At 35.4% G+C, this 16,125-nt stretch overlaps 1 protein-coding gene across 6 annotated transcripts in view; it reads right to left on the bottom strand.

The window, feature by feature from the left end:
* The window catches only part of CNTNAP4 (contactin associated protein family member 4), a 385,387-nt gene that overhangs the window by 45,204 nt on the left and 324,058 nt on the right, over positions 1 to 16,125 (bottom strand). For all 6 annotated transcript variants that reach the window (XM_049864933.1, XM_049864936.1, XM_049864939.1 and 3 more), the window contains 3 exons: positions 15,773 to 15,900; positions 6,823 to 6,993; positions 5,588 to 5,806 (listed from right to left, as the gene is read on the bottom strand). In XM_049864933.1, the coding sequence (XP_049720890.1) occupies positions 5,588 to 5,806; positions 6,823 to 6,993; positions 15,773 to 15,900 (518 nt within the window). The remainder of the gene's footprint in view (positions 1 to 5,587; positions 5,807 to 6,822; positions 6,994 to 15,772; positions 15,901 to 16,125) is intronic.

Genomic DNA, 16,125 nt, shown 5'->3' with positions numbered 1-16,125 from the left:
GCACCTAAATAACTGCTAGGTGCTGAGTAGAGACTGAGTTAGCCTTTCCCTGCTGGCTCAATCCTTTTATCACATTCGTTATTCTCAGGAAGTTAGTCTAAGGGCAGATGCTATCGTCACAGTATAGGAGCTCTTTCCTGTGCCAATTTTCTACTACTTTTTTGGCAGGAAGATCTTTGAGATTAAATTTTAATTTTTTAATGGCAAATTATTCATGTGCTGTGCTTGAATATTATTGAGAACTAATTGGGAACAACTGCACAATTCATCCAGGGGCCTTAGAGAAAGAAAGAAAAAGAAAGATCCTGATGCTTCTCTTTAAAATTTGAAGTTATGGAAACTTGTCTGGCAGAATATAGGGATTATCTCCTTGATCTTGAAAATGTAGCAGAGAAAGGCAGTTAGGCTCCTGTCTACAAATCAACTCAGGGCAGGATGGACATAACATGATAGGGCATGTGGGCTCGGTCCAGGACTAAGGCCAAAATCTGGAGGGAAGAAGTGGTCTTCTCTATATCAAACAGTGGATCTTGAGCTCCATCCATACCCTGCCATCCTGGGGTAAGATTTAATATATACCAATTGCCGTGGAGTTGACTTTGACTCATGGTGACCCCATGTGTGTCAGAGTAGAACTGTATACCATAGAGTTTACAATGGCTGATTTTTCAGAAGTAGACTGCCAGGTCTTTCTTCCAAGGCATCTCTGGGTAGACTCAAATCTCCAACCTTTAGCAGTCAAGTTGGCAGCCATGCATGTTAACCATTTGCCCCACCCAGGGAAGATTTAGCCTTGCAGAAATAGCGGTATTAATTAATATAGACAGCTGTAACATTGGAAGTACAGCTATAATTTTGCTATGGAATATTCTTTATTGAGTAAAGCACTGGAAGGACTGGGGAGGAAGACTGTGCTCTCTCATTTCAAGAACTACTATGGTTGAAAGAGGCACCAGAAGTGAGCAACAGTGACACAGACAGAAAATTCAGTCAATGTTCTCTGAACCAAGCTCATGGTGAAAACATGTCCCAGTGGCTGCAGCAGCAGGGAAGAGTGAATCTGAATGACTTCTCGGATGTCCACTGCCAATGAAGCTCTCTGGCTTGACCAAGCTGAGGCCTATTTTAAAGAAATAACCTATTGGTGGCATTAATTGTACTCTTTAGCCTCAAGAAACCCCATCTGAGTTCTGACTTCAGTCAATAGCCACTAAGGTTTACCCACTAGAGCTGGAAAAATCCACAAGGAGCTTCTTAGGATAATCATGAAAAAACACCTCAAGGTGAGCAGAAGAACATAGTTGAAATAAATGATATGACTGCATTAAAGAGAAATGTGACCTTTACTGTACTAGTCTTTGATAACGGGGGAACACATTTACTACACAAGAAAATGAGATGGAAATAAAAATTACTGAAACATAAGGCTCTTTGATATTCTTTTCTTCTTCCCATGACTATATTTTAGCATATCAATAACAGGCTGAAAGAAAAAAAATTCTGGAGTATATTAAATCTAAGAACTTCTGTTCATCAAAAGACATCATTAATAATAAGAAAAGACAATCCACAGAGAGGTAGAAAACATGCAGTAAATTTATCTGACAAGGGCTCTCCCAAATATATAAGAAATACTTAGAAATTAATTTTTTTAAAAAGAAGGGAACCTTACAGAAAATGTACAACAGGTGTGAACAGCCTCTTTATGAAGGTGGATATCCAAATAATCAATAGGAATTTGACAGTATCTCCTAATGTTTAACATACCCATGTCCTATAACCCAGTAATTCCATTCTTGAGTATATACCCAATAGGAATGCAAATATATGTTCACCAAGACTGATGAAAGGATATATTTCTAATAACCAAAACCTTGGAACTCCCAGATGCCCATCTGCAGTAAATAAACACACTCTTGTAGCATGAGGTGCCAAAAGGTTCTCAGGTGATCCCAACATGCAGGTAAAGTTGAGAACCACGGCCTCAGAGCTTCAATATGGTTGAGAACCACTGCCTCAGAGCTTCAATATGCTTAGGGTTGAACATTAACCTTTGTGTATGGTGTTTAGAAAAGGGTCCACTTTAGATGCTTCATAAATATTTGTAGATTTGATCTCATTCAATGCAAACGACTCCTGACTCTGTGTCAGGAGTCCTTACTTCTCCTTCAGGTTCTACTCACAAAGCACTGAAATGCCCAATTTAAAAACCTGTCAGTAAAAGGATTTAGACTGGAAACAAAAATTGCAGAGCTGGTTGAGTGAAAATAAATTCAAAGCTAATTTGAGAAGGTTCTAGGAAAAATGCTGAATTTACAAACCAAAATAGAAAATGACCACTGTCACATTCCAGCTTTAGAAATGATTGATTCTTTTCTCTCCATCATTTCTGTGGTTGGGGAATGTTTGTGGGCCTATGACAGCAGTGGCCTTGGGACATTGAATTTTCAGTGCCAAGGTCAAGGACATATTTAATACAACATTTAGCATCACATCACACAATTTATTTTTCAAAGTCATAAATAGAACCTCTGATTAAGAATATTTAACAAAATGATGTCATGAATTACAAAAAAGGAGAAAGTCAAAGAATGTGAAAAAGTTGGTAAAGACCCAGTGCAACAATTAAAAACAAGAATGGAGAAAGATGGTCTACAGACAGATGAATCATCACTGCTATCAAGAAAGGCAACACAGTGATAGGGATTATTGGGTAGGGGTGTTCACTGCATTGTTGCTCATTGTTTCTAATCCTACTATCATATTATATTAACATTAACCTTTGGCACTTACGCATGAAAGAGTATTTGCTCATTATCTTACTCCTTATTCACTTTGGATGGCACAACGAATGGCACCCTGCAGTTTAGATTAGTTGAAGATAATTGTTCTGATATTTGGAACTGCAGGAATTTTTAAAAGCCTTTTATTTCATTATTCTTCGGTGTGGACTAACACAAGTTGAATTCTGAGGCTATCATTTCCATATTCCAATTTAACTGTCATAAATAACTATTGCCAGCTGAGTCATTTTTTTTTCCAGTGGTTTCTATTTCTTTTTAATGATTTTGCTTAGAAATTAAAGCATTAGTCTTGTCTTGGAGCTTAACTCTGAGATGTGAACACACTTTCTGATTGGTCTTTATTGGAGAGAGTGAAGCAAGCAATGCAGAAAATACTTTGGAGTTTTTCATATTATCTCATTGCAGTAATCACTACCGAGAAAGTACAAAATTTTAATGTCAATAAAAGACTATTGGCATAGGCCTGCCTATGGCAGCACAATGAGATGGAGAATATATTAACATATAGTCAAGTATCCATAATCTTTTATTTGTAGGTAAAGGTGTCAAGGATAGTATCTCAAACAAACCTATTTCCACGTTATTAAAATGGCTAATATTTCATATTTCTAGTACAAAAAAACAATTTTATTTGGGATTTGAAATGTTCCACAATAGTTTTTTATTTTTTCTGCTAAACTCTTCTGCAAATAAGAAGGTGTATTTTTGGTAAAAGCCACTAAATGCTGGAAGATTTATGTAATCTACCTTAGACTAAGACTGACTTAGGCTTTCAGTTTTGTCCTACGTTTATAAAAATCCTGTTTCCATGTAATTTAACACATTATTATCAGTCTCTGGATTTAAAACATTACTAAAAGAATAAAGTAAGTTATGCTGAATACCATAGAATTACTCTTTGCAATCACACTGATCTCATTCATTTGCCCTCACGTCCAAATACAAGTGGTAGTTATTGTGCGCGTTTGAAAAGGAAAACAACAAGAAAAAGCTACCTTCAAGTAAAATTAAAAAATAGGAAATGTTGCCAGGAACCCAAAAACCTATAAAGAAGCATCTTGGATGGCCTCTTGACAGCCAATGATCTGCTTCTACCCAAGGCTGCAAACCCTTTTTTAAGGGAATCCTTCTCTTAATCTCCATTAAAGCATGTCAATTTACTCGTTTACCTGGAGGGAATTTTACAAACAGATTTTTATTAGTAGCAAGTAAAACACTTTTTCAGAGCTTTTTCTTTCTGCCTTTCTTTTTACTTTTCAGTGAATTTGACTTACACGTAATAAAGATTTCAGTTTTAAAGACTTCCAGCAAATACCTGCATCCTTGAATCTGAACACATACGGTAATGTCAAAGGCCTAAACAATTGCTTCAATAATAATGAAATTTCTTCAATCCTTATTAAAAATATACCACATAATTGATGGCATAAGACTCAAGTCTTTTCTAACACAGTTTGTGGTTTCAGAGTAGTACCTCTATGCCTTATGACTACCTGAAATCAAATTAATGCCAAGATTCTCGTCAGACACAGAGTGGCTCCATTTCTATGAAGGTGAAATTTGTATGAAGGATAAAGGTCACCTACAGGCAAACGGCAGCAGATTTCACTGAAATATTTGAGAACTGTTTCAGCCCTCCCAATTTCCAAGAATAGTAAGGCTATTTCTAAGTTACTGACAGATTTTAAATTGCCATATCTTTCGTTGTGGCCATCTCTCGATTTTTGTAATTCAAAAAATGTCTACGTCAATTTCCTGACTGTGAGCTTCCAGCACATTATTAAAAGAAAAGTTATATATTTTTTTCATGTATTCTTTGCTATTCCCATATCCTTAAATAAGTCCATCAAGGGGCCAAAAGAGTACAGGCCCTACTTGCAGAAACCGTTCATTAAATACTTATTGGGTGAAAGAAAGAATACTTGATAGAAAGAATGAGTACATAAATTCTTGAGAAATCCTAAATGTGCCTCAGTAAAATATGTCACAAATAAGTTTCATCCTTTGGAGTGGGAGAGAGCTAAAAAGACAACAGTTTCAAGCAATAGAAAGTGTAATGGGGATCTGATTAATTTTGTTCTAACATACAACTCTAAAAATCTTGAGATATAATTTCTAATAATTTTTCATTTATTCTTCTTTACAGTGTGTTATATCCTTATTTACATTAAAATGTATGAGAAATGATCAAGTAAAAGATAATTCCTTGACCTCCATGGTCTATGAGTTCTGTAAAGTAACTAGCAATGATGTAAAATAAAATACACAAACCCTGAAGGCTACCACTCTCAAGAATGCAAATGCCAGATGAATGGAAGTATAGGAGCAACACTGGATATGAACGTGGGGTAGGTGATCAGGGACTATCAGAAAAATAGACAAAATGAGAGAAACCAGGAAACGGGCTATTCAAGGATGGGTCTCCAACTTCATGGGAAACACAGATAAACATTTCCAATATCCAATATCCTAGATGGATTTCTGAGGCAAGTCACTTCGGCCCCTTGAACCTCAGTTATTGCATAGAATTAGAAAAATAATACCTAATTCACAGGTTGGTGATGAGGAAATGAAACAAATACCTGCAACGTAGGTTCTTAGTAAATAAAGCCAAAAGCCAACCCTGTTGCCTTCAAGGTGATTCTGGCTCATGGCGATCTCAATAAATAGTGGTTTGTTGTTGCTGCTATTATTATGTTTTATAGTTGCTATTACCTTCTTTTGGCCCACCACTGCACGTACACCACACAAGAAACAACAAACTGCCTAACAGCGGAGCTCACCCACAAAAAGCTGGCTGTTGAGCTGTAAGAGGGCATGCCCATCAACAGGGGCAGGCTGTGTCTTTTGCGAGAGCTGATCCACTTGAATAGATGCCTCTTTAACGTTCCTTTCGACTTTAACGTGGTGCCACTGGTTATCGCTGAAGTGAGTGGGTGACTGCACCGAGATTTCCAAAGGGCCATTCCCCACGTCAAACGAAAAGGTCACCTCTGCCGGAGCTGGAAACATTAGATGTGAAGGAGGTTCAAGTTAGTTCATATGGTGGTGAACTGAGTCTTTAATGCTTAGCAATAGCATCATAGCATAAAAATCACTAAATATAAAGACAATATTTTGAATTTTATGGAAGGAACTAATGACATTGGTAACATCTGACGTGGGATGAGAGGGCACGATAAATTTTTCTTCGGGGAAAAATACAGTTTAACAAATTCATCCTCTGGTTTCATTTTTTCATATCATTAAATAGTAAAGTTTTACTTGACAGCAACTAATATCAACATTGAAAAATATTACACATATACAGCCAGGGCAAGAAAACTAAATAGCATCTAAATTTTTCTGTAAAAATAATTTGTTTACAGTTACTCAAAGCATATATAATTTTAAAACATTTGAAATGAAGTTATGAGTAGGAAGTGACTTGACGGCAATGGGTTTGGTTTGGTTTACGACTACTGTATTTTTATGCAAATAATGCATGCCGTCTATGTTTTTTTTTCTATGTTTGCCAACCACACCATTCCCCCATAAAGTATTCTCATATATTCTGCTATGCCAATTTTTTTTTTTACATGTTGCTGTAAAAAAATTAGCATAGCATACTTAAGAAAATACTTTGCAGGGGGAGAGCATTTGGCAAACAAACATAGAAGGGACGCATTATTTGCGTAAAAATACGGTGTGTCAAAATGATATGACTGGTTGCTTTTTAATTAAGTAATTTGGTAATAAACTAAAAATTTAGTTTTTTTTTTAAATTTTAACTAGGTGAATTTAAACCCCTTTTAAAGTGGTTCTAGAGAATACCAATAATTTTTACAGATTACTATGTTAAATATCATATTTTCTTATAAAATGACTAATTTAAAACCACAGAATTTTTAAAACAGGACACAATGAGAAGATTCAGTTGACAAAATAGAAACACAAGCACTTTAAAAAAAAAAAAAAAAAAAAGGGTTTACTACTAAATGATAGAGTCCCATAGACTTCTCTGGAAAAGGAGACTTACAGCGGAGCTCTATCCGTATAAAATCGGTAATCCCCAGGTTCTCTAAAAATACTCCAGATGAAGCTGTTGTCTTAAAAAAGAAAGACACATCAGCACTAAGTTCTCCGTGGAAAGTAGGAAAATGAAGGTATGAAGCCTCAGTATTGAAGGAAGCGGAATTCCAAAATGACCCTGTTTTTTTTTTTTGAAAAAAGTGAAAAAGGAAATAATGAAATAAAATTAATGACATAATTACGTTTGCCATATTTAGCATTTTACTATTATAAGCATTGTTAATATATATAAACATACTTTTTTTCTTTTTTCCCTTAACTATGTAGTAGGTATGACATGAGGAGCCCTGGTGGTGCAGTGGTTAAGTGCTCACCAGCTAAGTGAAAGGTCAGTAGTTTGAAACCATCAGCCGCTCTGAGGGAGAAGGATGTGGCAGTCTGCTTCGGTAAAGATTACAGCCTTGGAAACCCTGCTGGGTCGCTATGAGTTGGAACTGACTTGAGGGCAACGGGTTTGGGTTTTTTTGTTTTTTTTTTTTTGAGACATGACATGAGCATGTGTGTGACAATTTTACAAGTATTGGAATCCTGTTCTTTCTCCTAATATAGAACAGTAATGACAGCTGTGGAAATGGTCTGGTTTTATATTTTATATAAGAAAGGGACCATAAGAAAACATCCTCAGCCTAAGTACCATCTTCTCCCAAAGTGATCTGATAATATGGATCTGTCAAATATTAATAGTCTTAATTTTTTTCTGTAACTTGAAAATTTTAATACCTTCCTAATTTTGAATTAAAAAATCCCGAAAGAAGCTCAAAGTATTTTCTGTTCTGACACTTGTAACACAAACACATCACAGAGTCACACTGCTTAGCTAACTGTTTTCATTAGTGGGCCTTGTGATTTTCCAAACTGAAAGTGATATTCAAAGTAATCTCATCTAATTAAGACCAAGAGACTACTTATTCTGTGCTGTGCTGATGGTCTCATAAAAAGACTCTCTCCATTCAAAATCATCTCTTACTTTCTTAAAACAATGAAATTTAAAAAATAACATTTTCATCACATTTATTTATTCTATGCAATTTTATGGCGTTCATAAAGTTTTTGAGAAAAACATTCTCGAAAAGTTTTAAAATGCTCCAAAAAAGGCAAACGATGTTTAAAAGGATGGGCCGTAAATTAAGAGATCTGAACTTGTTTTTTTTTTTGGATGGAATATAAAGTGAATTATAATTACTGTCCCAATTCAAATTCTTGTCTTCACTCCCCCATTCATTTTTTTTTTTTTTTCAATTTCAGACATCTGCAACTTTCCTTTTGAAAAAATTCTGGGGGCCTACATAGCAGTATGTGTGAGGAAGAAAAGACCAATGCAGTGGCCTGAAGTGACAGGAGTGAAATCTGGCTAGATAAGCATGGTAGATGAGGGACATTATCAGAGAAATGAGCTATGCATTCCCACTGCTGCCAGCAAGTTCTCGACACATCCAATATAAACACACACCCTCGGTTCTAAGCAACTGCCCCCACGTGCACTCACACCACGGGATGAAATTCTATCTAAATTACCTTCCTGGAAGAAAGATATATTTATCCTCTGAAGGTAGAAAACAGCAATTTCAAAACAACAGTTCATTACGCCAGCAGAGAACAGATACCTCGCTGGAGTTAAAAACCACAGACTTGATTCTGCTTCTACACGTTCCTTAGATCTTAATTTATTTCCTATAAATTCTGGACCAAACAAACCAAATGCTGCTTATATCTCTCTCATTTTTTCTTGGGGAACTGAATCAAGAGTCAATTCTCAGTGCCTACGTGGACAACCTTAGTGGTGAATTTACACAGCTGAGAATCTTTGAGTTTCTTTTTTCTCTAGAGTCAAATCAAACTGTGTATTACCTGAATATGTCAAACCTATTCCTTACTTTCTATTATAGCTATTTCTACACTTAGAAGTTTTGATCTCTAGGAAAGAATGCAAGAAAATGCAAAATATCTAGTCAGGAATAACAACACATTTGTGTTTTTAAAAGTTCTTTCCTGGTTTATTTTTAGAAAAAATTAGATGCCCTTTCTATTGAAATGTTATACACGGAAATTAAAATACCGCTATAACTTTAAAATATAGAATATTATTAAATCTTACTCATTTTGATCTGGTTAAAAAGGAGCATTCAGAACTTACTTACAGGCCTAATATTAGATAACATTATTATAAGGCATAACATTTCATTTGTTTCATTTTTGTATTATAACTAAGCCAATAGAGCATCATATAGAAAGCTTTAGGGAACTGGTTTAAACAGAGGAACAATTCTTTGAATTGCTGCTATCGGTATAATGAATGCTTTTAAAGTAATGAAAACAGTTTATTACCATAGGTAGCCTAAACACTCTCACAAATATAATAGTATCTATTTTGTCTAGTTTAGCAAACCTTATTTTACAGATTCACAATAAGCAGAAAATGAAGAAAGGACATTTTATTGGATTAAGAGATTGCCACTAATGCATAATGATTATAAGGAAACAAAGGCCAATATGTCCATGATGCAATAACGTTAAGGGCAAATAACAGCTCAGCCCTTACAGACTGCTCAGAAGCATACAGGGTGAGTCTGGGCTGCCTCAGGGAAAGGAGGCTCCAGGAGACAGCGAGCAGTGCCCAGCAAGCCAGCACCCGCCGGGATGCTGCTTGTCCTTTCAAAGGAGAAGTCCATGGCTAAGGTGGTTTGAAAACCCTGAAGCTGTAGAGTGGCAGGTCTGAATGTCATCACTTACTGTATGAATTCTAGTCAGGAGAGAGTAAGACCCCTTTCATCATCACAAACAAAAACAAATCATGATGTATTATTCTACCTAATTAAATAGTTAATATACATTTTCAATTAAATTGAATATAAGGTACTGGGATTTGAAAAGAGGCCTTTGGGGAATGCTACCTTTTACCTTTCTAGAATTACATAATTATATATCTATATCTATCTACCAGGATATATATAGGGATTTACAGAGAAAAGGGAATTTTACTATTTAACTCCATATATATATAAAAGAATCTGTTCAGGAAAATTAGCTTGTTAGTATGGTAAGATTATGAGTAATTTCTTAAATATTTTTCTAAACTGTTATTTGTATCATTAATAGATTATCCTTTTTAAAAAAAAGAGATTTAGAGAAATAGAATATACACTAGTGGTTACCTAGGTTTGGGCGAGATGGCGGGGGGATTGGCTGTGACAGCCAAGGACTGGAGGTTCTTCCTGGGGTAATGAAAATGTTTTAAAATCGATTGTGGTGATAGTCGCACAACTCTGTGAATATATTAAAATCTGCTGATATGTATACTTTAAATAGGTGACGTGTAAGGTATGCGAACTAAATCATAATAAATCTTGTAAAACACAGACTACTTAAAAAAATACATTGTTTTCTGAAACAATGTCTTTAATTATATTAAAAGGCATATAAAATGCCAACACTACCTTTCTTAAAAGTAAATAAAGTAAAATATTAAAATGCCAGGGCAAGGAATAATTTACTCATCAAATACATCTTTCTGAACATTTAAGAATCATAAAGAAAATAAGCTGGAAAACAAATTTCTTTTAATTACAATTTTCACTTCGAGATAATGGTAGATACAGTTGTAAGGAACAGCACAGAGAAATCCTGTGGACCGTTTACTCAGTTTCTCCCGATGGCAACATCTTACAAAACTATAGTACAATATCACAGCCAGGATGCTGGCCCTGGTACAGTCAGGATACAGACCATACCCATCACTACAAGGAATCCTCATGTTGCCCTTTAACAGCCACGCCCACTTTCCTCACACCCACTCCCTCACAAACCCCTGACAACCACTAATACGATCTCCAGTTCTACAGTTTCATCATTTCAAGAATGTTATACAAGTGGAGAGATATAGTATGTTGCCTTTTAAGACTAGAATTTTTTTTTTTTCCTTCGCTCAGCATTATTCCCTGGCAATTCATCCAGGTTGTTGCAGGTTATCAATACTTATTTGTTTTTTGCTGGGTATCGTCTCCTGGTATGGATATACTACACTTTGTTTAACCATTTACTTGTTGAAGGGCATCTGGGCTGTTTCTAGTTTTTGATCATTGCAAATAAAGCTGCTATGAATATTCATGTACAAGTTTTTATATGAACATCAGTTTTCATTTCTCTGGGATAAATGTCCAAGAATACAGTTGCTGGGTTATATGATAGTTGCACCTTTTTTTTTTTAAGACACTGTCAAACTATTTTCCAGAGTCTCTTTACTATTTTATATTCCATCAGCAACGAATGAGCGATCCAGTTTCCCTGCATTCTTGACAGCATTTGGTGTTGTCACTATTTTTTTTTTAGCCATTCTGACATGTGTGTAGTGATGTCTCATTGTTATTAAACACCTTTTCACAGGCTACAGCCTCTTTGGTGAAATGTCTTTTCATGTCTTTTGCCCAAATTCTAATCGTATTGTTTGCTTTTTGTGCTATTTACTTATGAGAAGTCTTCATGTATTCTAGATACTAATCCTTTGTTGACTATGCGGTTAGCAAATACTTTCTCCCTATCAGTAGTATGCCTTTTCATCATCTAAACAGGGTCTTTCTTGGAGTAAAAGTTTTTAATTTTGATAAAATTCAATTTATCAGTTTTCCTTTATATGAGTCATGCTTTTGATGTATACGAACTCTTTGCCTAGCCCTAGATCAAAATACATCCCTCTCTTAAAGGTTAAAAAACAAACAAAAAACTAACTCATAAAATTAAAATGCTGAGGTGAAGAACATTTCACTAGCCAAATGCATCTTTCTGAACATTTAAGAATCATTTAAAAATCAAGGTAGAATTTATATTTTTAATAGAAATTCTAAGATTAAGTATAAATTAGGCTATCAGGACACAATAACCTATATATTACTTTTATAATTCACCAGCTATTCTTTTTGGCATTCTCATGATTGTTTTCAGTTGTTTATGAAAATCTCACAGGAATTAATGTAAGCAAAATAAAAATGAAGAAAATGAAAGCTGGCTGGAGATAATTGCAATTTGGAGTTTGCAGGTGAGTAGTTCAGTAGCAAAAGAGAGCAAAGCTGTTTAAAGATATTTTCATAGACTAACAACCCAACTAACCCCTCCCCCCGTTCCCCCCAACACATAAACACACACATGCATGCACAGTAAGGTTGGTCTAGTAAATAGAAAGTGAAAGTTGCTCTTGTGAAGACAGAAGAGTTGTTTTATGATCAAGGAATTTTACAAACCGTCTCTAAAAATAATAATTCTTATTTATTCTTACACCTGTTCTGTACAAAACTGTTGATATTAAAAGTCAGGTAATGACCCAGAAATGGGCACACAGCTGGTTTGTTCCAGGAACAGCAAAATGACCAAAGTGATTGAAGCGACTGAGCAAGGGGAAGAATGGCCGAAGATATTGTCTTAGTCATCTAGTGCTTCTATAACAGAAATACCACAAGTGGATGGCTTTAACAAACAGAAATTTATTCTCTCACAGTTTAGGAGACTAGAAGTCCAAACTGAGGGCATCAGCTCTAGGTAGGGGAAGGCTTTCTCTCTCTGTCCTCTCTCTGTTGGCTCCAGGGGAAGTCCTTGTCATCAGTTTTCCCCTGAGTCTAGATTTCTTAGCACAGGAGCTCCAGCTTTTCCCTTTGCCTGGAATACTCTTTCACATATTCGTTGTTCTCTTATTTCCTTCAGATCTTTATTCAGATGCCACCTTCTTAGCAACCCTTCACTGACCATCTTATTTTAAATAGCCAAAACCATCAACCCACTCATGTGTCTGCTTTATTTTTTTCCACACCACTTATCAGCATCTAACATATCATATATTTTACTTATTTGTTTACTGCCTACCTCCTCCCAAACCTGAGAGAATGTAAGCTCCAAGAAGACAGGAATTTTTGTCTATTTTGTTTACTGCTCTATCTCAGGGGATATATCACAATGTAGGTGTCCAGTAAGTATTCATTAAAGGAAGTTACAACATTTCCTTTCTCAGAGTAGCCATCAGAAAGCTTAGAGTAACTACTCCCAATTTGCTTCTATTATATATATCCCATAAACCCACTGAAATTATTCATTAAGTAAGTGAAAAGAAGGAGGAAAGGAGGGGAGACAGAGAAGAGAAAGAAGGAAGAGGAGAAGAAGATTAAAAAAAAAAAAAAGATGGAGAAACTTCAAGAAAATTAAAGAAAGGAAACCCAAAAAGATGAAATAAAATATAAAAAGTAAAGAAAAAATAATTTCCTAATATTGGAGGATTATCAGGCATAGTGGAGCTTGCAAAATTGTATCATCTGAATATCTTATAAAGTGACCCTTACTTTTTGTTTTATTAATGTTTTAGGTGTAGCCTGCCAGATGGAAGAGAAATCTGTCAAATGGAAGAGAAATTAACCAAATCACTAGTCGATATCTTTCTCCAGTCTAAAAGTCTAGCCTCTGCAATGTTATTTATTGCCTACACGGACCTTTGATTATTTAATGCATTCTGGGCAGCTGTGATTTCTCAGACAGCTGTACTGGTCGATGCAGACAAAACAAAGAAACTAATTTCAATGACTCAAGTATTTCTTGGCATAAGAAATGTAGAACAATATTTTCTAACTATGTAAATTTGAGGGGTGTTTTGATTAAATAAAATTTCAATGCAATGAATTAACTGAGAAGATATACATTTAATAAAAGGGACTGAAAATTTCAAATGCCAAAGAGTTAAAAAATACTCCCTTATTCAGAGTAATGAACATAGAACAGAAATTAAGATTATGTTTTCAACAACTCTTTCAGTGGTTTATAAAATGTACATATACATTTTACCACATTACATTTAGTTTCAGGGAAAATGAATACCATAGATGCAATCCTGAGATTATATCGTTGTTAGTCACAAGCATGAGACATCCTTGTTAAATTCCTGGCCTTTAAGGATAATTATTCCTTCAAGTGTTCAGATGGAAAAAGAAAGTCACTTAAAAGGTGGAAAAATCAGTTTGGCCTCAAATTTCTCCACAGCAACATAAAATGCCAGAAGATAAAGGAACACTGGCTCTAAATTTCTGAGGGAAAGGAGATATATCCAGTTTAATTGTTTTTTAGGAGTCCCTGGGTAATGCAAACAGTTAAGTGCTCAACGACTAATCAAAAGATTAGTGGTTCGAACCCACCCAGAGGAACCTTGGAAGAAAGGCCTGACGGTCTGCTTCTGAAAGGTCACAGCCTTAAAAACCCTACAGAGTGCAGCTCTACTCTGACACACATGAGGTCGCCATAAATCAGAATCAACTGGATGGCAACTGATTTTCTTTTTTGGGGGGGGCGTTAAGTACTTGAAAATATTTGTAAATTCTTATTGTCCCCATAGTCATAACAGTTCAGTACACTAAGAGTTTTTCAACCTCAGGACAACTGACATCTTGGAGCAGACAATTGCTTGTTGTAGAAGGCTGCCTTGTGCCTTGTAAGATGTTAAGCAGCATCCCTGGCCTCTATGCACTAGCTGCCAAAGGCACTGCTCCAACCTCTAACACTCAGGACAACCAAAAATGTCTCCAGATATCGCCAAATGTCCACAGAGGACAAGGCAGCCTTGAATCGAGAACCACTGCTATAAGTGAAAAGGTTCTGTGTGTTTAAGTTCATGGCAATAGGATTTGGGAGAAAGAAACTCTAAGGTACAGAGTTGGTAGTGACCTCAGTCAGGGCAGCCCGATTACCCAGGGATTATGGCGAATGGTATAGGGAAGACTGAGGAAGCTGGCCTGGACCTCTGAAGGGTTATCATCACAGAAGTGCACATGAAGCACAGAAAAACTTCTCTGCAGCCATGCAAAACGCATCCTGTATGCATCCTGAGTTTACAACTTCATCTCCTTGCACATATTTTGTCTCCCCAGGAAATACCTTATATCTTCTTCATGTGATTGTGTAAGTCTTACTAGCCGAGCAGAAAGTAGAAGATGATAAAGATCAGGGATGGTGGGTATAATGGCAGACTGTTTTACTGAATATATAAATTTTTATAGGCCAGTATCATCTTTGCTTTTAAACTAAGCAACTTCTGCTACGTATCTCCATAAATCTGCTGTACTGTCAGATCATCCCCTCCTCTGCTGATTGAGCCCCTAGAATAAAATTTTATTTGAGGATATACTTTTAATGCAAACAAATATTTCTTCTATACCTATTTTAAGTTCTAGGAATAACCAAAAGCATAAATAATTAATGTATCTGTCTCTAACCTATCTAATTTCAGAGAGGTTCACAGAAAATCTATGAATGGGTACATACGCTCCTTTCATTCCCTGCTGAAAATATATATTTTCTGAGAAAATGTATTTGGGTTTTAAAACTCTGATTTAGAGTATTAAAATATTGAATATATAAAACATTATTTCTCATTGGTTTAAAGTAAAAACACACACACAGAGATCAAGAAAAATGAAATTCGAGATTAAAAGTTGAAATATTTTGGATTAAACTGACATTTGATTTTATTAATATGCTAATTTCACTCTAGAACCAAGAATAGGAGACTTGCATACATTCTTAACAATTTTGTGTAGCACAGAGGCATTTATATGGCATGTAGAAATTTAGGATTGCTACAATGCATACACAAGTCAATCATATTGAGATGTTTAGCAGTTTCCATCTCTGGGAATCTTAACAGGGTTTCCTATCACTGCATTTATCACAGGACTTTGTGCTTTGTATTGGTACTTTATTGTTGACAGACTAAAAGTATTTCAGCATTACTACCCATTTTCGTAATAGAAAAAAAAATTTTTTTAATTAAAAAAATTTTTATTTTTTTTATAGCCTGCTTAATTATTATCAGAAACATGATGGCTAGGTAACATCATTTTTCTCAGGTGTGTTTACAACTCATTGCCACTACTTACTGTCTCCCCGGCAGAGTAGAGGTCCCAGTTTATAAACTGCTTCTGAATGCGGTCGGCCTGTGTCTGTAATCACTATCTTAGTTACTGGCAGGTGTTCTTTATAAGAAAGGAATCCAGTGTCATTGGTCCTATAAAACAGCAGCAACAAAACTCGTGAAATTATTCTGATTAACATAAATATAAAATAAACAATAATTCTTTTCGTAGTTCAAGACCAATATGTTCTGAGCTAAATTTGCACACACAAAAGAGTAAGGATAAATTGCTCATCTGAGCAGATAATAACATGGCAACATTTTAATGTCTTCTGTAGACAGAATATAGTTGGTAGTTTTTAAATTCAGTTAGCTGTC

Source organism: Elephas maximus, chromosome 21 (genome assembly GCF_024166365.1).
Source record: "Elephas maximus indicus isolate mEleMax1 chromosome 21, mEleMax1 primary haplotype, whole genome shotgun sequence".
Taxonomy (NCBI): Eukaryota; Metazoa; Chordata; class Mammalia; order Proboscidea; family Elephantidae; genus Elephas; species Elephas maximus.
Note: the sequence above shows the minus strand (reverse complement) of the source record. Positions and strands in the feature narration are given on the sequence as shown.